Raw genomic sequence first — 22,642 nt, forward strand, 5'->3', positions numbered from 1 at the left:
CAAGAGGGCCGTCAGCGTGCTCGAGGTGGTGATGGCTATGGCGGGACTTGGCCAGCAGCACGGTTTGGGCAAAGATCGCCTGTTCTTCCGCAAACGAGCGAGCCTGGCACGCGGTTAAAATAATTCGCCAAACTTAGTGCGCCTACCCTACTAAAATGTTTCCGTCCTAACACGTCTGCCTTTGTACCCCCCTACAACACTATAACTACCCTAGAACCCCTAGGTTTTTTTACGCGCATCTTTTTTGCTGTACCTAAAATAACAAATCCCGCCTATAACACACTAAAAAAAGCTTGTATTAAGAGTGCTACAGACTACATAAAGTATTAGAAGATCTTCTTTAACTATATTAATTTTTTTAGGTATAATAATGTTAAGAAGACGTAGAGATAGGCTATAATTAGGTAGAATAATTAGATAATAGACTAAAGATACTATAATAATAAGATTGTACCTAAAAAACAAGGCTACCTACCTCTTCTTTTACTAAAAGACTTAGAGTAAGCTAACTAGTTTATTTAAGATCTTAGATAGACTGCAAGGTTAATAACCTAGGCTTAAATTATAGAGAAACTTAACTTAGACGTCTATAAAAGAACTCTAAAGACTTACCTAGGCTCTCTTAACTATTATAAGTGTATTACATATTAGAAGAGCTAGGTGTTAAAGAATCTAGCTAAAAAAAGAAGATCTTAAGCTAGAAATATGCTAAAAAAGTACCTAAAACTAGAGTAATAGAGACAAGTACAATTTAGCAATAAGATATACTAGTCTATAGGTCTAGAAGAGAAGGTTCGTATTATTAGAAAGCCTAAGAAGCGTTACTATACTAATTATATTTAGTATACACTTAATTAAGGTAATAAAAAAAGCTAGAAATAGTAGTATTCTTAGGCTGCTATTAGCTATAATTTTAAGTTAGATCTTACCTTCTACACTACTAAAAGCAGTAATAGCAAGATAAGTCTATAAGTATATTAAGATTAGATTCTAGAGCTAATTATAAAGCTCTAGCTTCTCTAGAGAAACAACTTTGTGCTTAAAAAAGATAATAATAGTAGCTATAGTAGAGGCTCTTCTAAGCGTAAGAATATTATATAGACCTAGAAAAAAGAGTATAAACTAGAGCACTACTTTAACTGTCTATAGTTCTCTAATTTAGCACTAATTAAGAACTACTAGTAGCTACTAAAGTAGTTTATAGCTTGTTTCTTATACTAAAATAAGTTTAAAATAAGAGAATTAGCTATTAAAGAGTAGCAGAAAGTCTTATAATACTTTATTAATAAACAAGTAGATAGTATGCTTTAAAGACTATAAGATTGCAAAAATTTAAATAGTTAAATAACTGCGTAGTAACGTTTTAAGATTTTAGAATAGCTATATTTAGTCTAAAATATAATTTTATAACTTTACAACTACAAAAAAAGTCGCGATAGTTAAAAATACAGCTTTAATAATGCCTTAGCTAAGATTCTAAGCTCTTAAATATAATATTATATGCTGTTTTAGTGGTGTACTTATAGTGTTGTGATGTGCCAAGACACCGCTAAGTTCGGCGAATTCTTTTAACCGCGTGCCTGGGAGAGGTCTAAGCGGCGTACGTCACTTGCGAAGCCAGATATGCAGCTTCCCGCGCCGAACTGAAGGAGTGAGAAATTAACGTAGATACAAGCAAGCGCCGGGCCGTGGGGGCTGAGGCGCTGCCGGCAAGAGCTGGTATATATACCGCCAGCAGCAGTCGGCCTGCGTCTCAGCGCGCCCCAGGTGAAGCATCACGTTTGGGTCTGTACGTTTCAAGGCAGGCTTAGCCGGCGCGCGTTTCTAGACACGAACAACAGTCCGCTGCAGCGTCGCGGGAGGGCGGCGCAAGGGTCGAGGTTATATTGATGGATCCACTGCGCTGGGGTTGCGAGCTTGTCATGTCCGGCATTCGATAGTCCAACAATCTGACAGATATGCTGGCTTCGCGCGCCATGCCGCGCTGAAACTCGAGGACAGGAGTCACATCGTTCCCCAGCTTGTCACATTCTGTCAGTGAAACGGCCCTCTCCAGGGCCTGCGCGTTCCTTCACAGCGTCGCAGCTTGGCGGGTGCAGTCCCACCAGCTTGGGCACAGACGCATCCTGTGAACTTTATGAAAGGCGCAACATGGCGTGTTTGCCCAAGGCGCGACTCAGCGTCCTTGACTCCATCTCATCTTAATCAATCGACGGCCCAGGTGGAGCTGCTGATGAAGCTACGTCAGACATCGAGCGAGTGCTTCGACTTGGAAAGTGCGCGACCCGTTGATCAATTGATGTCCAGGTACGCTAGCCAGCACTACAATGGAGCTGCGTAGCGCGGTGAAAGCTGCTGCAGGGATGAGCGATGTCACGTGAGTCGGAGCTGGTCGCTGCTAGCTTCCGACTAGACTTCTTTGACCGTCGCGCTCTCACCAACCACCTTTTCAACAACTGCACCCTGACCCCAACTAACGTCACGGCGCCAGAATGCCCGCCAGATCGGGCACCTCGTCGTCGAGCATGCATACCGCCACCTCCTTCAGCTCCAGCTTCATGGACGCCTCGCCAACACGCCAATCGCCGAATCGCCGCAGCAGTCACCGCCAAAAGCGCGAATCCCTCATCCGCGACCCCTATGAGAGCCCGGCCAAGCAATTAGCCCTCGAGTTCAACCTCCGCCTCAGCATATCCGACCGAGAGTTCAACGAGAAGCTGGACCAAGCTGCGAATGAGCGCGCGAAACAACATGCTCAACAACTCGCCTACGCTGCCGAGGAACACGAGCGCGTCTTCAGGAGCGCGAAGCTTGAGATCGAACGCATTGCCCTGGAAGAAGAGCAGGCGCGCCTTCGCCATGAAGAGGCTCAACGGCAGGAGATTGAGCGCCTGAAGCAGGAGAAGGCCCGCGAGCAAGCCGAGGCTCAGCGAAGGGCTCTGGAAGCAAGACAGCGCGAGGAAGAAGCCGCCCGTCAAGCCGCAGAGCACAAGCTCAAACTTCAACAGGCCGATGCCCGCATCAAAGCCCAGCAAGAGCAGCAGGCGGCCGCTGAGAAGCAGAAGAGGGAAAAGGACGAAGCTGATCGGAAGGCTGCCGAGGCTGCGGCCGCTGCAGAGAAGGCTCGACAGCAAGCACCACCACAGCAGCCAACCGCTCAGCCCACCCCCGCGCCGGCTCCCACACAAGCAGCTGCACCACCAAAGCCATCCACCGCCGCACCGGCAACTAGCACCAGCGCCGATCAGATTCACGCCAAATACCTCGAACTCCACCAGCGCATGAAGGCCTTCCGCAAGGCTTTCTGGGAGGAACACAAGAAGCCAACCTCCCCTCTCAAGGGTCCCGTTGGTGATGCCCGACGCGCCATCCGCACTCGACTTGGCCAGATCACCGTGGAGCGCAAGGACAGTGTCGCCGCCATCAAGCGCCTCCGAACCGAATGCTTCGACATCGCCCTCACAACACCCGGACCCATGGTCGACATCCGACAATACATCGTCTCCCACCAAATTCCCCAGCTGGCCAACGAGAACGAAGCCGCATACCCGGCGTTCCTGCTCTACGTCTGGATCTGCTTCGAGAAGTTCCTTGTAAAGCAGTTCGAAAAGGAGGCTGCCAACACCGACGGACGCATCATCCAGGAGATTGGTTTGATAGCAGCCAGCTTGTTCGGCGACCAGAAGTACATGTGGAACGGCCTTCCTCTCATCGACATTGCGCTGGCCAAGCTACACAAGGCCTGCCCCCCTCTGTTTGGCATCCGCGGTACTATGAACACCAAGGAAGGTCGGTTGCGCCTAGGCTGGCAAGAGGACTCAACCCCAGAGACATACTCGCAGCGCATGCGCGGTATTGGAGCTGGCTACGCCTCCATGTCACTCCGCTCATTCGCCGCCAAGGCGCCTGCCATCCCCATGTCAGAGTACTGGCACGCCATTTCGTCGATATGCAACACACCTTCCGAGCAACTCTGGCCAGGCCACTTTGCCATTCTCAGCGGCCTGATCCGCGACTACCACAAGAAGTTCATCCAATTCTACGGCGTACCTGCGCGTGGCGTCCTGCGTCGCGCTGTCGTCGACCTACCCGTCCGTGCACCAGAGCGCTGCAAAGACGCCGCGAGTACCATTGCCGTGTACCGCGAGACTTGGAAGAGGGAGAAGTTTTCGTTGGATTAGAAGAGGAATGAGGGCGTGTTGACGCAGATGGAATAGCATTGGGAGCTCTCTCTCGGAAATCGGCAATTTCTTTCATTGTCAAGGATCTTTTGTCAATCTTGCATGGGACGGCGCATATCATCAGCAGTATGACCTATGGTCGCGGGTTGCATCTTTTCCTTTTCTGGTATTTTCTCTTTGTCTCTATGGATAAGGAAGTCCACAAAGTACATGCGTAGAACAACGTCGTTCGCGACAACGAAATAGTCTCGCTCATTATCTTACCTATAGCGAGCATGAAATGATCAATATCGCCCTGTCCTCCGCCCCTAACCTTCGTGATACTATACAGCTGAGCCTCCGCACTGCAAGAGCACCTACAAGGCTCTGAGCTTTGACGCCACTGTCTTGAAAGGTGAGAATACTTCCGAGTAAGCAGTGTGTTAGTTCCCACACTACTTCTCCCCTCCCCTACAAGAAAGACAAAATCACTACTCTGTTATTACAGTCAAAACATTCCAACACCACTACTGTCATCAAAATGTGTACTCTTGTTGGCATGCCCGTAACTACCCAAAAAGGACTTCGGTGGAAGAAGGACCGGTCTTCAGGAGTGATGCCCGAGTGGACGACCGACCTCAGCATTGAGGACATCACAACCCTCGTGCGACGAGAGCTGAAGATCCCGACTCCAGACCCATGCGTAGTTCAATTTTCCTAACCCAGAACAACTTCGACAAGGATTACACCGTCACATGTGGCCGTGGCCAAGAATACATCCTGCGTCTAACTGTCGAAAGAGCAGTTAGTGCGTCAAATGATCTCTGCAGCTCTTCTAGCAGCGGTTTGATCAACTGGGTAATCTGTATCCCGCGAATGAACTTCCTCACTTAACCACGCCAGGCCTGAATAATATCGCCTTGCTTACACTGGAGGCCTCAATCCTCTCCACGAAAGTCGGCCTAGGCAAGATCGTCTCCGTGCCCTTCTTCTGGGGCGCACACATCGACCACAACATCCCGCGCGGTCCTTACAAGCGTAGTCAAGACTGGCTCGCCGCACAACTCCAGCTCAGCCTCCTTGATCTTGACGACGAGTCCAAGCTTGAGACCTTTGACGAAACCAAGCGCTCGATTTATCAAAATATCATCGATTCCTATCTTGGTGAGCCTGACGAAGCGGCCACCACAATATGGAAGAAACAAATCGATAGAATAAATACAGATCCGCGCCTTCAATATGCCCGTGGAAAGGTCGAAGAAGGTAAACAGCGAGCGCAGCGCCTACTTGATCTCATACCGAAGGTTTTTCCTGAGCAGGCGGAGGAAGAGGTATTCGTGCTCCACCACCACTCCCTCCACTTATCCAAAATCCTCGTCTCCTCCACCGGCGCCTTAACCAGTATCCCCAACTGGGAATGCACTCACACCGCCCCCCTATGGCTCGCATGCCAACTCCCCTCATTCCTAGATTTGACCGACTCCACCGCAGCAGTGTTCGCCTACCTCAACATCGAATATGTTAATGAGGAGTACAAAACGCAAGTAAAGCTTCGACAGTTTTTCCTGGAAGAGATGCAGCGTATCTGTCCGGAATGGGTCGAGGTACACAAGGCTGGTCAGCTGAAGGTGGGGTTTGAACAGTGTGTGCAGCATTTTGGTAAGGCGGGTGATGGGAAGTATATTGATCGGTGGATTGATGGGGTGGAGAGGGAGGGGAGTGCGATGCTGTTGAAGGAGATTGTGAGGGCTGGGTGGGTTGGGGATTATGTTTGTGGTCAGGGCTTTTCTAGTTGAGGGTTGTGGGATGGGGATATATCTGATGGTTGGAATACGTTAACCTGAAGAATGAATCAAAAGTTTAGGGCCTATTTAGACGTTTTGTGTTCCTCTGTTGTATAAGGTGGAAAGATATTTGAGTAGTAGTTGGACGCTCTTTCCGAAAGAGGTAAAGCAACAGACATGAACTGGAACTGCCACGTCAATAGTATCGCCGCAAAGATTAACATTCCTTGACCTCGCTTGCTACCTGACCCTCCGAATGAGCGTGTGGGCGAATCCTTAGCCGACTATATAGATAACGAAATAGAACGTGACAATACGGAGAGATCGGTGAAGTCCATGCGCATCGGTAGGTCCCAAGTTCCATCCTCAGTGATAACACGAGGATCCCGGCTCTCGGTCCCTCTCTGATAGTTCCTCAACATTTTTACCCAATCACTTCCTGGAAAAATATTTTTGTCAACTGGTCTCAACCCAATCTCTTCCTCCAAGTATCCCGGCCATTGCATGGCATATTGCCCAGCAATCTCCAACGATTTCTTCACCTTGAGTTGTGCCAGCCCGCGTACAAAAACGACGCTTCTGCCTAGCCCAATGTGATGATCCTCTGCATCCCAGAAGACTTCCAGGTTTTGAATGTTGGTCGCCTCTCTTTGAAGTTTGTCGAAAAGCAAGCACCATCGCTGAGGACTAGGTGCGGCGTCAGTCGCGTCGACATGGACGTTGAGGTCTGAGATCAAGGAAGCGTTGTTTGTCTCGAGCCAGGTCATAAGAGCGTCAGGCTGCGACACATTGATAGTGAGGGATGGAAGGAGATCATCAGGTGCATCGTTGAGGGTAGAAAGCCGTTGTAAAGCAGGGTTAGTACCCTCTTTCCAGGAGTAGCCTTTCGGACGATGGAACAACATGTGTGGAGGGGAATACATCATGAATTACGATGATGCTACCTTTTTTGGAGATAGAAAGGGAGGAAGAGATATTAGATATGGGTTGATGTAGAAAGAGGGAAAGTAAAGATCAACATGATTTCATCAACTCTTGCAGCTCAAGGATGCCATGCGGCAAACCCTAATTGGTCGTGTGAGGTCTCACAACCACAGACGGCCGGTGAGTGAATCCCTACGAAGAGCGAATATATTGCCTTGTCCTCTTGCTCGCGGCTATACAGTACCTAGGTAAGCACCAAAAGAAATTCTTGATACCAGATTGTATCTACGCTTTCACAGTTATCGGTGTAGAGCGAGAAAGCTAGCGAGATTTGACCGCAAAGGCGTGACATGATCCAGGAATAGCACCGCATTTTAGCGAGAACGCTAGTTGGGTCAGCCAACATCGCCCATCGTCCCGCTGTTGTTAGGCCAGCCGTCGTCAACACCACACCCGTTGGCCAGCAAGCTCCCACTCACCAGCCAGCGCACGCATGAGATGAGGGTCTGACACCACCACGCCGCATAGTCGCCGCAGACGCGCCGCAAATACTCTGCTTGTGGCGTCCAGTAGCCACCAACTCCCATCCCACGATCTCTACAATGACGCGCCGCAGCGGGAGCTTGACAACTCGCATCATGGCTTTCCTTTACCGTAACAAGTTCGCCTATTCTCACCCCACAATTTGCCCACGTCGCCGTCCAATCCTCCTTGGGCTTGGCTCAGGCAGACACGCAGAGGAAGTGTAAGGCGCTCAGCCTTGTGTCGATTCATGATTGTTGCTGCTCATTTCTTTTAGCGCAGGTGGCTGTGCTTGCCTAAATTTCGAAACGTTGATCCTACAGCACAACCCTTTGGCACATCACTGTCTTTGTAGAGGCCCTCGTATTGGGCCGCCAAATCTGTGTTGATATTGTGTGGCAAGAAGCTGGAATGGGGAGTCGTTCAAAAGAGCAGCCACTCAATTTGTATGGTTCCACGAGCTGAATTGATAGCTTCAGCTGCGGAGACAAAACGAGCGAAACCGCTCGGACGTGGCTCGCACGCGGTAGAGAACCACCCCCAAGTGGATTGACAACAGATGGGGCCCCGACATGCACGCCCGTCACCGCCGTCTACGAACCCGTGCCACCACCAGAATGCCACACAGCTCCTTCTGATTCCTCGATTAGACGCGGTAGTCCAAGCTTCGACGGCCGTTCTCGACGCCCATCATTCGTTAGGCCTCTTGTTTTGCGCCAAGCTGCTCATCATACCACAGGGGCGCAGTGACTTTTCTCCGACTTCATGGGCCTACTTTCCCCACAACGTGCTGAGGCTGAGCATATCTTTCCCACTTTCGAGCCGCATACTGGACGCCTTCTCACGGATCCAGCGCCATGGGCGCAGGATCTAAGGCCGGTGCGTCAAAGGTTTCATTTTACGGAGAGACTTATGTCTGCCTGGTGCCCGGTACCAGTTCATAGCAATAGCACATAAAGGACTACTCGAGCAAGTTCGTCTCAACAGTCTCATAGCTATACATCGTCATATTTTCGAGGCGTAGTAGTTGTTATATCTTCATCGCACCGCCACATCGCCTCCTATTTAGCACTACAAATACACGAATAGCTTCGCCAACCATCTGAAGCCTCACCAACAGATCCAACTTGAGAACCATCGCACACACCAACACACACCACCATGTCACCTATACCAGTAGACAACAACCTCGTCGCAGACGAAGACCTAGCTTCAGTACCCTACTCAGGATACTGGACAAAAGCCAACATCGCCCTCACCGTCGTCTTCGGCCTCATCTTCCTCGCCATAATCCTCGCCTGCCTAATCTTCTATCTCCACCGCCGAAGCGAAAAGAAGAAGCTCGACAACCGCAAGTCAGACACCGCCGGCCTCCTCGCCAACGAAGACAAGACCAGCATGTTCAGCCGCGTCCGCGCAAGCAGCGTCACATTATACGTCGACTCGGAGGCGGACGCGCGCAACAAGAGATCGAGTACGGATACCATGCATCTCGTTCCACTACAGGTCACGCCTAGTGAGGAGACTAGTGACCCCATCGCTGATAATACGGAGAGCGCTGGTACGGGTGTTAGTGCGATGAGTCGCCAGAGCAACGGTACGCTTAGTACTATGGTACTCAGTCCCATATCGCCGAGTGGTGACGAGGGTGACATGAGTTTACGGCCGGCACCGACAGGGCGCGCACGCAGTACGAGTACAGCTAGTCAACGGGCACGGTATTACGAGTCGACGCCTATGATTGCGATGCCACAGATTCCGAAGATCATTCACACGACGTCGGAGTAGAGAGGGGGTCTGGGCATACATGTAGGCCCTTAGGGAGGGCGGACGGTAACGAGGAGTTCACGAGCTGAAGATTCCGATGTCTTACTCTGTCTTTCTGTTGTTTCGCGATTCCGCGGTCTTTTCTGCACAAGCATTATTATATACCCTGTCTACGCTCCTGCACCTGGCATAACACGCAGTCGAGTATTATCTAGACACTTCTATCTCATCTCTTATGAAAGCAAAAAGTTGAACAATCTATTTTGATCTTATGCCAGGCCGTTAACTAACAGTTGACTTCATCACTATATTACGTCTAGCATATACTACTATGTATACTCGCCCCCAAACTCTTCTTCCCGGTTGCCTGGTCGTTGTTGTATGTGTTGGCATCTCGGCTCACTCGGAGTGAGCACTAACGACGCGCATCGATCCCCAGCCCCGGTAAAAGCTCTGGTCTAGGACGAGACATGTAAGCTTTAAATGACATCATACTCGATGCTGAATTCACCCCAGAGCTATTTGACTCTATGAGCAGAAAAGCTCCTACATCCCTATCAGGGCACAAAGCCGAGAATGCGTTCTGTGCCGGTCACTTCAAACCAGACAGTTGAGAGTCGTTGATCCCGTAACAGAAGACTTCGCCTTACAGTCAATGTCATAGATGTTATACTCGAAGTACATCCCAAAGAGGAGTAGCACGTCCGATCACGTCTGGACAAACACCCTCTACATCACTGACGCATATCCAAAAGCCATCTCCAAGGCGATCTCGGCATCACCGATCAACAGCCCAAACACAGACCCACGGCACAGTTCAATAAGCGGCGAAGTTCACACAGGGGATCGCTGTGCCACAAAGACCTCTTGCATGGCCCGACTGTGCCGTACGCGTTACCGCACCCGCGGACCGAGCCAAGAGAATGTGCCACAGGGGATATGTTAGCCTTGATAACAATGAACGGTAAAAAGGAGACAGGCAGCCACCCATGATATCACCGTGGCGGAGACAGGAGCATTTGCATACGGGTAAATGAGCCAACGTGAAGCTTCCTCAATATACATGCTAAACCAGCGCTCTACACGCTCCCCACCCGTAGACCTATCGCTAACAATGCAACACAAAACAATGACTTAAACCGCTCAAAACATACCAATACAGATACCCGCATCCATATCGCGACCGCACGAAGCGAGTCTATACAGAATCAACCCATCATCAGCCGTTGAACAGTTGCGACAAGCGAAGACCTACTTCTTCGCAGCATTAACAACCTCTTCGCTCAACTCCCACTCCGGAGTCCAGTGCACATACTGCGTCATCGCCACAGCGAGCAACCACTCCGTCTTGACAATGCGCGGAACCATGTTTTCACGCTTGGCCAACTCGCGGAATTTAGTCCAGTTGGTAAACTCCTTCTTGTCGGCGTCGGAGATGAGGTACAACACGTCTCCCTCGTCTTCAACTTGGTTCTGACTGACCTCTTTGTCAGAAGGGTCGAGTTTACGTTTTGACGCGGAGAAGACGGTGGTTGGTCTGCCCTTCCAGAGCACACATTTTCCGCCGTTGACTTCGACAATGTCTTTGTAGGTTTCGAAGCCGCCGCCGACTTTCTCTGTGCAGAAGACGGTCCAGCCTTTGAGGAGGCGCTGCTTGTTCTGCTTGGCGCGCGAGAGGGCTTCGGAGAGCCGGAAGTTGTTGGCCTCTTCGAAGTCTCTAGCTTGGAGGAGGTGCTTTTCTGCCGGGGGGAGCTTGTTGTTCTTCAGCGCGAAGTCGAGGTAGCTGGTTGATACGAGGGTGGGGGCGCAGGCTAGGGCTGCGATGAACTTCTTCGTTCGGACGGGTTGGGGGGCGCAGACTAGGTCTACCTTCTTGAAGTCGTCGGTGATGAAGAGGCCAAGCTCTCGAAGGCGCGCTTTGTCTTTTGATTCCTTCTCGGGGTTGTTGGCCCATCGCTCGTCCTTGGAGATCAGCATGCGGAACTTGATGGGCGCAAGCTTCTCCTTCTTTGCTCGCTTGTTCTTTGCTGGGATCTCTGTGGCTTCGTCTTCTGTCTCGTCGTCATCGTCAACTTCATCGATGGAGCGTTTGCTGGAGACAGATTCACGGCCGCCCTTTGCTTGCTTCGTTCCCTCGTCGATCTCATCTTCTGCCCGTCGTCGTCCACCGTGAATGACACCACCCTTGCGCTTCATCTCCTTCTCGAACTGTGCAATGTCTGGCGCGGCGTCGTGCATTTTTGCCAATGCGCGGTCTTTGGCTCCCCGACTGCCAGGCGTCTGGTTCTCTTTGCCATCGGTACGCCGAGGTGGCAGCGGTGTTTGTGCATTGCCTCCGGATTTCGCCCGCTTAGGCTTCTCAGCAGGCGGACTGCGAGGTGCTGGAGGTTCACTTTGCCGCGGTGGTACGCTCGATGCTGGGACGTCATTGGTCTGCGGTGCTGCTTTGACGGCTTTCGTGGGCTTGACTTGCTTTGAGAAGAAGATCTTCTCAGTAGCCTCGCGATCGATTTCTGTCTGACCCAAGACCTCTCCAAGGTTGGTCCGGGCTGGGAAGAATGTGTAACGGCCCTCAGTCAGCGGCATTTCCCTGCACTTGGCGTAGCTGTCTTCCAACCAAAGATGATTGACAATGTTCACGCCCCACTCCGCCGCAGCCTCGCACTTCTCGCTGTTCTTGTGCGCAGCAATGAGATGTGTGTTGTCCTGCTTGAAAGTCTTTGTGAACTCTGCACCCGTAGCTTTGATCAAGTTTTCCAGGTATATGCGGGCTTCGCCGGTGTAACTGGATATGCTGACTTTGTACTTGTTGAAACCCGGAATGCCTTCCCGTGGCCGCGGGTAGTGCATCATCCGCTGCATGGGGTTTGTCCAGATGCCGTGTGTGATGAGATAGTACAGCCAGCCCACGTTTCCCACGTCTTTTCGCGCTTGAGATGCCTTGACATAATCTGAACCTTCTCGGTAATTGCAAACATACATGTCTGCATCATCGATCTTCGAGGTAACAGTGCCGCCTCCAGCCTTGATCATGCCCGTTATGATATTCCTGAGCTTGGTGCTGATGTTCAGATCTTCGCCAAGCTTGACACGCTTTCCGTCGAAGGCCTTGATCGCGCGGGGTGCCTCTAGGTGAGGCGGCGGGGGTACGGGATCGTTTTGAGGGTCTGGTGTGGCTGCGTCTCGAATGTGCTGGCTCACTCGTGTAGGAGGAATGGCGCCTGGTTCCATGTCGGCGAGGATCTCGGGATCGGGAAGTGTATACGGTCGCTCTGATATTCTACGGCCAACTTTGAGGCAGTCATCGAACCTGTGTGGTGTTAGATCAATTCAACTATTATGCCCTCGACTCAAACCTACCAATGCGGGAGCACGATTGACAACTGCAGTCGTTTACTAATAGCGAGCTGACACCGTGGTTCGCTCACATCTAGTGCAATGAGATGTGTCACGAATTTCGAGAGGCTCGGTGCGAATTGCCCGCCCAATGCCAGTACACCACCCTCGATCGCTTCCTTGTCTCCGCTCGGTATGTCCCCACAGCAGATAACTACTTCGCTCATGAAGAGAGCAGGATCGGGGCTGTATGTTCGCGGATTCTTGGCCTTGTTGGACTGGAGCGACGCGTCTATCCATGTTGGCTTGACGACATGTATCATGAGATCGAGGGCGCGGTAGTAGTCGGGGAAGTCGGCCGTCTCCGAGACAATGTAGCTGATTTCTTCTAGGTTGTCTATGCGGCCTTTGGTTACATGGAAGGGTACAATTGTTCCGCGAGCGCCTGTGATAGCATCTTCGATCTATGCCGTCGGTTAGCAATACTTCGAAATTGATAAGACGCGTCGCATACCTGGCGCATTCGCTCTTCCGAGAGACCATTGGGATATATCGTGAAATTGAGCTCCTCGAACAGACCCTGTGAGCCCTCCAGCATGGTGGTGTCTTCCATGGCTGCGACTGAGGGTGTTGTGTTGTATGTGTGGACTGTGGGTCGCTGTCGCTGTTGGATTCGAAGGCGCGATGCGACACGGCTACACGCGAACTTTGGAGGCACGAACGCGTCAAGGCCCACGTGACGCCCCACCAAAACACTTCGACGCTGGATCCGTCATGACGGCGGCCCCAGGGAGTCCTGCCCAGACTAGTGTCTTTTTGCAGTCTGAAGGAAGTGCGCGTATGCGCAATGTCCATTCGGGATAGCCTTCAACCGCGAGTATCTCTTTGTCACTTCTATGTGGAGGTTCTGTGGAGAGAACAGAAGCCGTGATGGACCTCGGCATTCCCCAGATTGCGCCGGCTGCTAATCACGACACCTAGAAGCATAGGCGCCTTTCTGTGATCTAAGCGTATCATTCCGTTCTACCATCTCGCTGAACACGTACAACATTTATAACATTTTGACCTGCATATATCCGTCGTCCGATTGTCCGACTGTCCGATCGTCCGTCATCTCATTATATCTCGGCCGCAGTCAACAGGAACATGTCTTCAAAGCACTTTCGTATAGATGAGCACAAGCTAGAAGCATCACATATCCGTGGCTTCCCACGCTCCACATCGACGAAGCAGGAAGAAGTCCTACATCTCGCCGTCAAGCAATACACACCTCTCGACAACACGAGCCCGAAACCTGGAGACATCACCATCATCGCAGCGCATGCGAATGGATTCCCGAAAGAGCTGTACGAGCCACTATGGGATGAGCTCCTGAAGAGATGTCAGCAAAATGGGTTTGGCATCAGAGGAATTTGGATAGCAGATGTCGTGCACCAAGGCATGAGCAGCGTTCTGAACGAAGATAAGCTAGGCAATGACCGTATGTACATTTCTTCAACTGCGCGATTGATACGCTAATTCTACGTAGCGGCATGGCTTGATCATAGCAGAGATCTACTTCACATGGTAAACATCTTCCGCGACCAGATGCCTCGCCCGATAATCGGCGTAGGCCATAGCATGGGCGGCTGCCAACTCGCCAACCTCGCATTGCTGCATCCACGTCTCCTCGAGACACTAATCCTCATCGACCCCGTCATCCAAGGCAAAGTCTCCCTAAACGGCAACGTCGGACCAGCCGCCGCATCCTCACGACGACGCGAGCGCTGGCCCTCACGCGAAGAAGCAGCCAAGAGTTTCGGCAAGAGCAAGTTCTACCAAACGTGGGATCCACGAGTCCTTGATCTCTGGGTGCAGTACGGTTTACGAGACGCACCAACGAGGTTGTTTCCCGACGCGAAGAAACCAGAGGTTACTCTGACGACGACCAAGCACCAGGAAGTAATGACTTTCCTACGCCCAAACTTCACCGCAAGACCAGGAGACAAGGAACCATCATCTGCGGAATTCACGTTGAGCAACCCGAAATTGAACCGGAGGACGCATGCCGATATCACGCCGACTACTGAACCCCAGACGCCCTTCTACCGGGGCGAGAGCACCATCGTCTTCAACCAGCTACCATCAATCCGGCCATCGGTATTCTACATTTTCGGCCAACACTCTTTCCTCACTGATGATGCCGTCATCGAGGATAAAATGCGTCTGACTGGGTCCGGTGTTGGCGGCAGTGGCGGACGCGCTGAAGGACGAGTAGCGAATGTCACGGTGCAAGATGCTGGGCATCTGATTCCGATGGAGAAGGTGGAGGAGAGTGCGGATCATATTAGCAAATGGGTCGGCCAGGAGATGAAGAGGTATTGGGATTGGGAACGCAAGACGGAGGAGGAATGGGATGGGAAGCAAGGCGTGGATAGGAGTGTGTTGCCTGAACGGTTTGTCGAGGAGTTGAACGCTTTGATTAAGCCGAGGGAGAAGAAGCCGTCGAAGCTCTGAATCTTAGACTGATTGAGATGCAATTGGCGAGATGCCTTCAGAATCCATCTGTCTGGTCCATGTATTGTGGATATTTGCATGGATAAACTTTCCCTAGCACTTTCACATCAATTCTACCGACACCTCATACCCCAACACTCATACATCTTCAGTCCTCCTTACTCCCCCCCCTCTCCGGATAATAACCTCCCGCAAACTCCAAACTCGCCCCCTCCCACCTCTCCGTCTTGACCTCCTTCCACGCACTCCACGGCCACCACCCCTCCCTCACCCATATCCTCGCCTCAATCGTCGCAATAAAACTCTCCCTACAAAAGTTCGCCCGATGCCCATCAGGAAACGGACTCGCCAGGCCGAACCAACCCGGCTCCTTCGGCGCACGCGCCTTGAGTTCCAATTTATGTGTGTAATTCGACACGGATATCGAGAAAGTACGAGTGTCCCAATCATTCGTGGCGCTCATGAAGGGGCTGAGGAGGTTGAGATACGAGACTGAGAAGGGCGGTACAAAGTCCAGATTGAGGGATGGAGACCGGTATCCGAGCATGTAGGCGGTGTTGTACATAATCTTCCCGCCCGCGAGACAGATGCCGCGTTTTTCTTCGTTGTCCCAGGCTTGCACCCACATGTGTGCGTCCGGGAAGCTGTTCGCCCAGTTCTTCTCTTGGTGGATCGTCGCACGGCTTTTTCTGTCCTGTGTTGGGAAGGCATCGCCTAGAGCGGGTATGTCGAGGGTGAATGTGGCGGGTGAGCAGAGAGAATGCACGTGCCAGTGGAGTGGGAAGGGGAGGTGCACCATCCAACCTTCGGGTGTGCTCTTGTCTTTTCTCCATGGCATGTAGTCCTCCTCGCATTGCGCTTCGAGCGACCAACTCCCGTCTTCGGCTGCGAACTTGTAGCTTGTGCGACCGTTGCTCTCGGTGCTCATGACGCCCATGCCTGGGACGCGCAGGTCGAATGCTTTGGTCTTCTCATTGGTGGTCACGCGCTCGATGTTGTCGACGACGTGTTCTCGCTGGAATATTGGGTGGCCAGACGAAGGGTAGTATGTAAACGAAACCACGTGCTGCCTTGATGGGGCGCCAGGAACGGAGGATATTATCAGAGCGATGTGCGAGCCAGATGTGAGGTCGAATTTGGAGTAGTAGCCTTCGAATTGCGAGGATGGGTGAGGGGCGAAATGCTCCATGATGTGTTACGCGCAGATTGGAATCCTAGAAGGGTGGGTATAGAGAGATTTTCGCCCTTGAAGTTGCTGGTTATTTGTGTTGATGAGTTGGCGTGAGAAGTGATGTTGTTAGATTGGTTACTCATGACGTATGCAAATATTCGGGTTGGCAACTTGAATCCAAGCCATCACATATTTGGGCAGATTTATGATGCACACGTTCTGGCGACAGATTACTCATATAGACCACCTTAGCGTATTGCCATTTCACCACGTTTAAATACGCCAACTATCAGACTCAAATATATGTACCAACAACCACATAGTTCTCGCAACTTCCCTTGCCACAATGAATGAGAGGCACAAAGCTTTTCCTTTGCGTCTCAAGCGGCATAATTTCAAGGCTACTTTACTCTATAGTAAGGTTGCGCTCAGGTTCTCTAGGACTTTGGGACCCCAGACAATGGCCGCTTGGGCGATGTCCGCTTGTGTTGGTTGTGCTACTCGTGTAAAGCTCTTCGCCTCGAACGTCAAGCACTGTGGCAGCGACGTGGCAGATTCTCCAGCGCTCATGATATCTCTTGATCTGGAAAGTCCGTCCTCGTGTACGCGGACACCGTGTCTACAACCGTTAGTGTATCAGAAGGTAAAGTGTATTCCACGGAGACATACACTATATCAAAGGTAGATTTTGTTCGGCAAAACCTTGAAAGATCGCACGCTCATATGTATCGAAACATGTTGTTCTTCACGCTTCTCTTCATTGACGCTGGCTTTCCATCCTCATATTCGATCCCGGCTTCTCCCCCCTCGCTGTCATGTCCTTGCAGCTTTGCCATCACCTCGGCATCGAGCTCAGCTTGTGTCTTCTTCTTGGGCTTTTTCTCATCGGAAAGCTTGGCATCGACCTTTTGAGTATCAACTTCAACTGGAGTGGAGGTATTGGAGCTCGCATCGGAGTAATTTCTGTTGTAGGTGACTGAAGGTAGATTTTGTCGGCAGGACGCTCTTGAGGAAGACGTGGTGTGAGAAAGAAGGGGAACGCGCCCCGTGATCTGCCGTAGAGATACCATCGTAGCGAACTATATGGCCAAGAGGGTGTGTAGTGAAATCGTAGCAACAGAACTATGTGAAGATGGAGATGGTGGATTTACGTCACTGTGACCGCGGTCGTCTGGCGCACGTGAAAGTCTGGTGCCTGCGCCGCGACTGCATTGTGTGGATCGCTCTGGTGACTTCCCTCCAGAGGAGGACCGCGCATTAATATCACTAACCGCTGGTCTCAACTCCACGTCGTTCTGCAAGCTATCCGGACTTCACTTTGCTGTTTCCACGCGGTGCTTGCGACTGCCAAGACGCTAGTGGCTGCAGCCCATTTTCAGTTTCGCGATCGAGGATACCATCGCTCACGACACGCGCGCCAACCCACGATACCCCCCGGAAGCCATCCAACATGGTCGTCACATCTTCCTGGTCCAACGTCGAGGACGAGGTCTTGAAGGCCGCCATCAGCAAGTATGGGCTGAACCAGTGGTCGCGATGCGCCTCGCTGCTGTCCAAGAAGAGCGCGAAGCAATGCAAGTCGCGCTGGACCAACTGGATCGACCCCGCTATCCGGAAGACGGACTGGTCGCGAGAGGAGGATGAGAAGCTCCTGACTATGGCCAAACTCCTCCCCACCCAATGGAGGACTATTGCGCCTATTGTTGGACGAACGGTACGCTGTTGCGATTATCCCTTTTTCCAGTATCATGCTAACTTTCCGCAGGCTACGCAATGTCTCGAGCGCTACCAAAAGCTGTTGGACGAACAAGAAGCGAGAGAGTCTGGCGATCTTGGACTGGCGGGTCCGGAGGGTGGAGATTCAGCCGCTCCTTCAGCAGACGATGTACGTCGTCTTCGCCCCGGAGAAGTCGACGCCTACGCCGAAAGCCGACCTGCGAGACCCGATGCGGTCGATATCGACGAGGAAGACAAGGAGATGCTGTCAGAGGCGCGTGCGCGTCTGGCAAACGTCAGCGGTAAGAAGGCCAAGCGGAAGGCCCGCGAGCGCCAACTTGAGGAATCAAGAAGACTTGCCTTGCTTCAGAAGCGACGAGAGCTGAAAGCTGCCGGTATCAACATCAAGATTACTCCGAAGAAGGGCAACCACATCGACTACAACGCCGACGTACCGCTCGAGAAGGAAGTCCCCGCCGGCTTCTTCGACACCACAGAAGAAATCGACCGCAACGAACAACAACGAGAGGCCTTCGATCCGCGAAAGCAACAGCTTGCGAACAAGAGGAAGATGGAATCGCAGGAAGACGGAGGAGGTGACAGGAAGAAGAAGAAAGATGAGAAGTCAGGAGGTCTTGCAGCGTCGTATGCTAAGGCCGCACAAGCGCAGAGGATACGGGAAGCAGAACAGAGCAGCAAGCGACGCGGTCTCGTGCTTCCAGCGCCGCAAGTCGGAGAGGCCGAGTTGGAAGATATCGTCAAGATGGGAACGACTGGACAGCGCGCAATTACTGCGGGCAGCAGCGACAACATCGCAACACAGGGCCTGATCGGGAACTACTCGAACGTGATTGGCAACACACCCATTCGCACGCCCATGGCCCCCAAAGAGGAGGACTACGTCGCGAATGAGGTGCGGAATGCCCGGATGCGAACAGAGACCCAATCTGCTTTGCTAGGTGGCGACAACCCAGATCTCGTAGACGACGAAGCACCCGCCTCGCTATCAGGACCCGCCTCACGACACCAGATCGTGACACCAAACCCCATGGCAACGCCTTTCAGGCAAGCAAATGGCGGAGCCGGAGAAACACCCATGCGCCAGGGACCGGGAGCGACACCCATGCGAACACCACGCGATACACTACGCCTCAACGGAGAGGAGAGTGGCATGCAACTTGTTGGCCAGACACCCCGCGATATCAAACTAAGGGAGCAAGCGAAGCGGCAAGACCTGAAGAGCAGGCTCGCTGCGCTGCCAAAACCCAAGGAAGAAAGCTGGGAGTTTGAGCTTCCCGAAGAGCAGGCAGATCACATGGAAGTCGAAGTCAGCGAAGAAGACGCTGCTCAGCGCGACCGAAAAATTCGTGAAGCACGCGAAGCCCAGGAAGCCGCAGACTTCGGCAGGCAAAGTCAAGTCGTGCAGAAGTTCCTTCCAAGGCCATCGCTGGTCGATATTGATGTCATGATGAAGCGCGCATTGGACCTCTCTGACCCTGTCGAACGCGAAGTCGAAATCGAGATGGCTAAGCTCATCGCGAACGACGTCCAGAAGTTCGGCGATGGCCGAGTAACTGGTTCAGTAACACGTCTCGATTCCATGACCGATGATGCTCTCCGAAATGCCAAGATGGAGCTCGCGCTTGAACTTGCCATGACCTCAGACAAGGACAAGAAGGCCTTCCACGCCGAGCTCGACAGTTCCTGGACCACGCTTCACGGTTCCGCAATGCTGCCCGGCATCGCAGGCTACGAGGAAGACGAGATCGACGAACACCAACTGCTCGTCGAAGCCTTTGACAACGCACAAGAGTCCATCATTGAAGCCGCGGAACGTGCGAACAAGATCGAGAAGCGATTAACAACACATCACGCCGGCTACATCAAACGATCAAATCTACTACGAGAGAAGATCAGTGGCGCGTTCTCAGCACTCGAGCGTGCAAGGGACGATTTGAACACAGCGAGGACGGCGCAGTACAGCGAGCAAGATGGCATCGCACGCAGACTGGAGAGCCTGCGCGAGGAAGTTCAGTTCGTTACTAAGAGGGAGAGGGAAGCACAGGAGCTGTACAGGAAGCGAAAGGAGGAGTTGGACAACTTGCAACAGCCTGTCAATGGCGTACACTAAGCGGTTTTGTGGGCAGACACTTTGGTCTAAGCCTGTGTTTTGATATGATTAGGGGAATGGCGGAGGGTTGGTATGCATTGGCGTGGCGTTGGAAATTGCACGGCAGATACATATTTTGAGACTGCTTTTGGAGAGTGAATATCAATACTATGATACACCTCAACTGAAGTGTTACTCGTGATTATGTAAATCGTGCTGATCTATCGACGGAGATACCAAACTCACAACTACTAAACGGTTCGTGGCGTCAGGTACCAAGAATCTTATTTCTTTGACTTGCACCCAATATTTAAGCTCTGCTCTAAGGGTATACATACATCATGTTACATTCTGCAAGCACGTTGCCCGACATGCCCGCTAGTACCTGTACCTAATATCCGAAAATGCGAGGCTGCCCATGGTCTCGCCCATTGACAGCTCACAAGCTTTGAGCTAACACCGCATGAAGGCCCAACGCTCCAACTCTCAGAGCCTCACTTGCATACTCTCGCACGAGCGTCACAACAACAGATGCAAATGCGAAAATCGAAAAGTTAGATATCAATGTTGAAAGAAAAGATTTGATCGTATTCCATAATGTCTGCCGTGGTAAAGTACCCCCCAGTCCAATCCAGTCCATTGGGGTATAAGAAAGAAGCAAACCAAGCCAATGTCCATGTCGAAGAGATGACACGTACAAAGAGAACGCCTTTGACACGTCACCGTGAGTACCCAATCTAATCGAAAAAGCAAGACCCATCCACACACGCACACAACGATGCGTGGTGATGGGAAGATGAAAACGCCCCATTAAACAGTTCAGTCATAAACATGTTCAAGCATAACCCAATCAACAAGCGCCAGCAACAACAAGTCGTATGCGTCTAGCACTTCCCGTCCAACACCTCAAAGATGCCGACAACATGCACCTCACTCGCGCCGCGACCCATGCTCGGTCTCGGCTCGAGGACATCGAGTTCGGTTTCGAACAAGTGCTTCTCCTCTTCCATTTCGAACTCGTACACGCTGGGCTTGCGGCGCACGGCGAGGAGTTGGCGGATGGAAGAGCCGGAGGAGCGGTGGCTGTGTGGTGACGAGTTGCGCGTCAGCGGCGATGTGGTGCTGGAGGTGAAGATGGAGGAGGGCGATGCCGAGCGCAGAGAGTTGCGGGTGGGGCTGAAGGCGGTCTTGAGGCGGCGGAGGGAGCCGGATGTGCTGCGCAGGGGGGTGAAGGATTGGAAGCGGTTGGTGCGGCTTGGGGAAGGCATTTTGGGTGGTGTTGAGGTGGTGGTTGTTACGTCGGAGTTGAGGTTGGTGGAATTGCTTTTCTCAGGCGACGGTTGCTATGATGTAGCTTCCCGGTATTGTTTGAGCGAATATAGACGCGGAGTGTTTGTCGGAGTCCGATTGCAAATGAAGGATGTTTCGAATAGAAAGTTCCAGCTGTCCTTACGAAGGAGGTAATGTAAGGAATGGAAGTTCGTAGGGATGTGATAGGACAACGAGTGTTGGGTCCTTGTCGATCGGCTTGCGAATCAGAAAAGGTGCAAGTGGAAGTGCAAAGGGGAGATCAACTCTGTTCAAAGGGTATATATGAATGTAGATTGGGAGATACAGTAGTGCGGTGGTCAAAGACACTCGCGCACAGTCTGAAAAGCGAAGGTAAGTTAAAAGGAGGAGGAGTCGGGAGATGGAATGAAGAAGGAAACTTATTCCTGTAGTTTTAGTCGAGAAAAACAGGCGGACGATGGCGGATCCTTAAGCATGCGTGTCGCATGTTGGCACTTCTCTGTGCCAGTGCGTGTTACGTCCCAGAAGCTAAAACCCTGGAAGGTGGGACATGGGACTGCTGCAGCGAACATCCCTGTCAGGAACGCGTGAATTGAGGGGTCGAGCCTCGTTTGATCACCCGTCTGGAAACAAGCGAGCGGGAGTCGTCGACTGGCGGCCCATTGGGAGTGCCGCGGAATGATTGCATGGCTTCATTCCAGAGAGCAGCCTGCAATCGATAAGAGATTAGGTAGCAGTGGGTAGTCGGGGGATCATCCTCATTACACTGTGGAGCTTCGTCATTTTGTCGACTTTGTTGGTGGCTTCACACGAGATTGTGAGGGCTGCCCGGTGCTATTCTTACGTCGGCGAACTGCTAGTGGCCATGTTTTTGTTGACATGGACGTTGGTGGTGTTGCTTTTGCGCCCGACACGACGCGTTCTGGCTGCTTGTTGTCATCATCGCCCGGCGCTCTGCATCGTCTCGCCAGGGAGGTGTCCACCATCACGTCAAGCCATAAACTTGTTGAACAGGCACGATGATCGGAGGGCTTTCCGCTCGCCCACGAACCTGGAGCCGGACGAGCGAGCCGCTCCCAGTTCGGCCGCTTCAGACGTGAATCACCCTGGCTGTTGTTTCTTGCTTGCAGCCCGCCAGCCCATAAGTAGGCATTACCCAGCACTTGAAGCTCGCAGTGTCTCCATGCTCAACCGGCCTGTCTCGAGACCGGGTGCTGCGTGTGTGATGCGAGAATCTGCGACAGGCGTGCGTATCCCGATGCGGCATGGCGCGGTTCGCCCAGCTGTCTAACGGCAGACCAGCGTTTCAGACGCATCGGACGTTCAACAAATGCAGACGCGGTTGTGATGCTCCCGTGTGATGCTA

At 52.0% G+C, this 22,642-nt stretch overlaps 8 protein-coding genes across 8 annotated transcripts; 5 read left to right on the plus strand and 3 right to left on the minus strand.

Moving 5' to 3' along the window:
• Positions 1-2,492: 2,492 nt before the first annotated feature.
• Positions 2,493-4,181, plus strand: J4E87_005155 (uncharacterized protein; the record flags this gene model as incomplete). The annotated part of the gene is made up of 1 exon (XM_049376771.1): positions 2,493-4,181. One exon carries the CDS (start codon positions 2,493-2,495, stop codon positions 4,179-4,181), a length of 1,689 nt encoding a protein of 562 aa, XP_049233627.1.
• Positions 4,182-4,859: 678 nt separating this feature from the next.
• J4E87_005156 (uncharacterized protein) lies at positions 4,860-5,956 on the plus strand (the record flags this gene model as incomplete). The annotated part of the gene is made up of 2 exons (XM_049376772.1): positions 4,860-4,863; positions 5,064-5,956. The coding sequence occupies 2 exons, from the start codon at positions 4,860-4,862 to the stop codon at positions 5,954-5,956; spliced, it is 897 nt and encodes a 298-aa protein (XP_049233628.1).
• A 2,595-nt stretch (positions 5,957-8,551) lies between these two features.
• Positions 8,552-9,178, plus strand: J4E87_005157 (uncharacterized protein; the record flags this gene model as incomplete). The annotated part of the gene is made up of 1 exon (XM_049376773.1): positions 8,552-9,178. The coding sequence occupies one exon, from the start codon at positions 8,552-8,554 to the stop codon at positions 9,176-9,178; it is 627 nt and encodes a 208-aa protein (XP_049233629.1).
• Positions 9,179-10,408: 1,230 nt separating this feature from the next.
• Positions 10,409-13,106, minus strand: J4E87_005158 (uncharacterized protein; the record flags this gene model as incomplete). The annotated part of the gene is made up of 3 exons (XM_049376774.1): positions 10,409-12,467; positions 12,518-12,957; positions 13,008-13,106. 3 exons carry the CDS (start codon positions 13,104-13,106, stop codon positions 10,409-10,411), a joined length of 2,598 nt encoding a protein of 865 aa, XP_049233630.1.
• Positions 13,107-13,639: 533 nt separating this feature from the next.
• On the plus strand, positions 13,640-14,989 carry J4E87_005159 (uncharacterized protein; the record flags this gene model as incomplete). The annotated part of the gene is made up of 2 exons (XM_049376775.1): positions 13,640-13,973; positions 14,022-14,989. The coding sequence occupies 2 exons, from the start codon at positions 13,640-13,642 to the stop codon at positions 14,987-14,989; spliced, it is 1,302 nt and encodes a 433-aa protein (XP_049233631.1).
• Positions 14,990-15,137: 148 nt separating this feature from the next.
• On the minus strand, positions 15,138-16,178 carry J4E87_005160 (uncharacterized protein; the record flags this gene model as incomplete). The annotated part of the gene is made up of 1 exon (XM_049376776.1): positions 15,138-16,178. One exon carries the CDS (start codon positions 16,176-16,178, stop codon positions 15,138-15,140), a length of 1,041 nt encoding a protein of 346 aa, XP_049233632.1.
• Positions 16,179-17,610: 1,432 nt separating this feature from the next.
• On the plus strand, positions 17,611-20,007 carry J4E87_005161 (uncharacterized protein; the record flags this gene model as incomplete). The annotated part of the gene is made up of 2 exons (XM_049376777.1): positions 17,611-17,874; positions 17,926-20,007. 2 exons carry the CDS (start codon positions 17,611-17,613, stop codon positions 20,005-20,007), a joined length of 2,346 nt encoding a protein of 781 aa, XP_049233633.1.
• Positions 20,008-20,870: 863 nt separating this feature from the next.
• Positions 20,871-21,254, minus strand: J4E87_005162 (uncharacterized protein; the record flags this gene model as incomplete). Its single annotated transcript, XM_049376778.1, has 1 exon — positions 20,871-21,254. The coding sequence occupies one exon, from the start codon at positions 21,252-21,254 to the stop codon at positions 20,871-20,873; it is 384 nt and encodes a 127-aa protein (XP_049233634.1).
• Between the last annotated feature and the right edge of the window lie 1,388 nt (positions 21,255-22,642).

The sequence above is a fragment of the Alternaria ethzedia genome (assembly GCF_023757985.1).
Source record: "Alternaria ethzedia strain BMP 0044 chromosome Unknown scaffold_10, whole genome shotgun sequence".
Lineage (NCBI taxonomy): Eukaryota > Fungi > Ascomycota > Dothideomycetes > Pleosporales > Pleosporaceae > Alternaria > Alternaria ethzedia.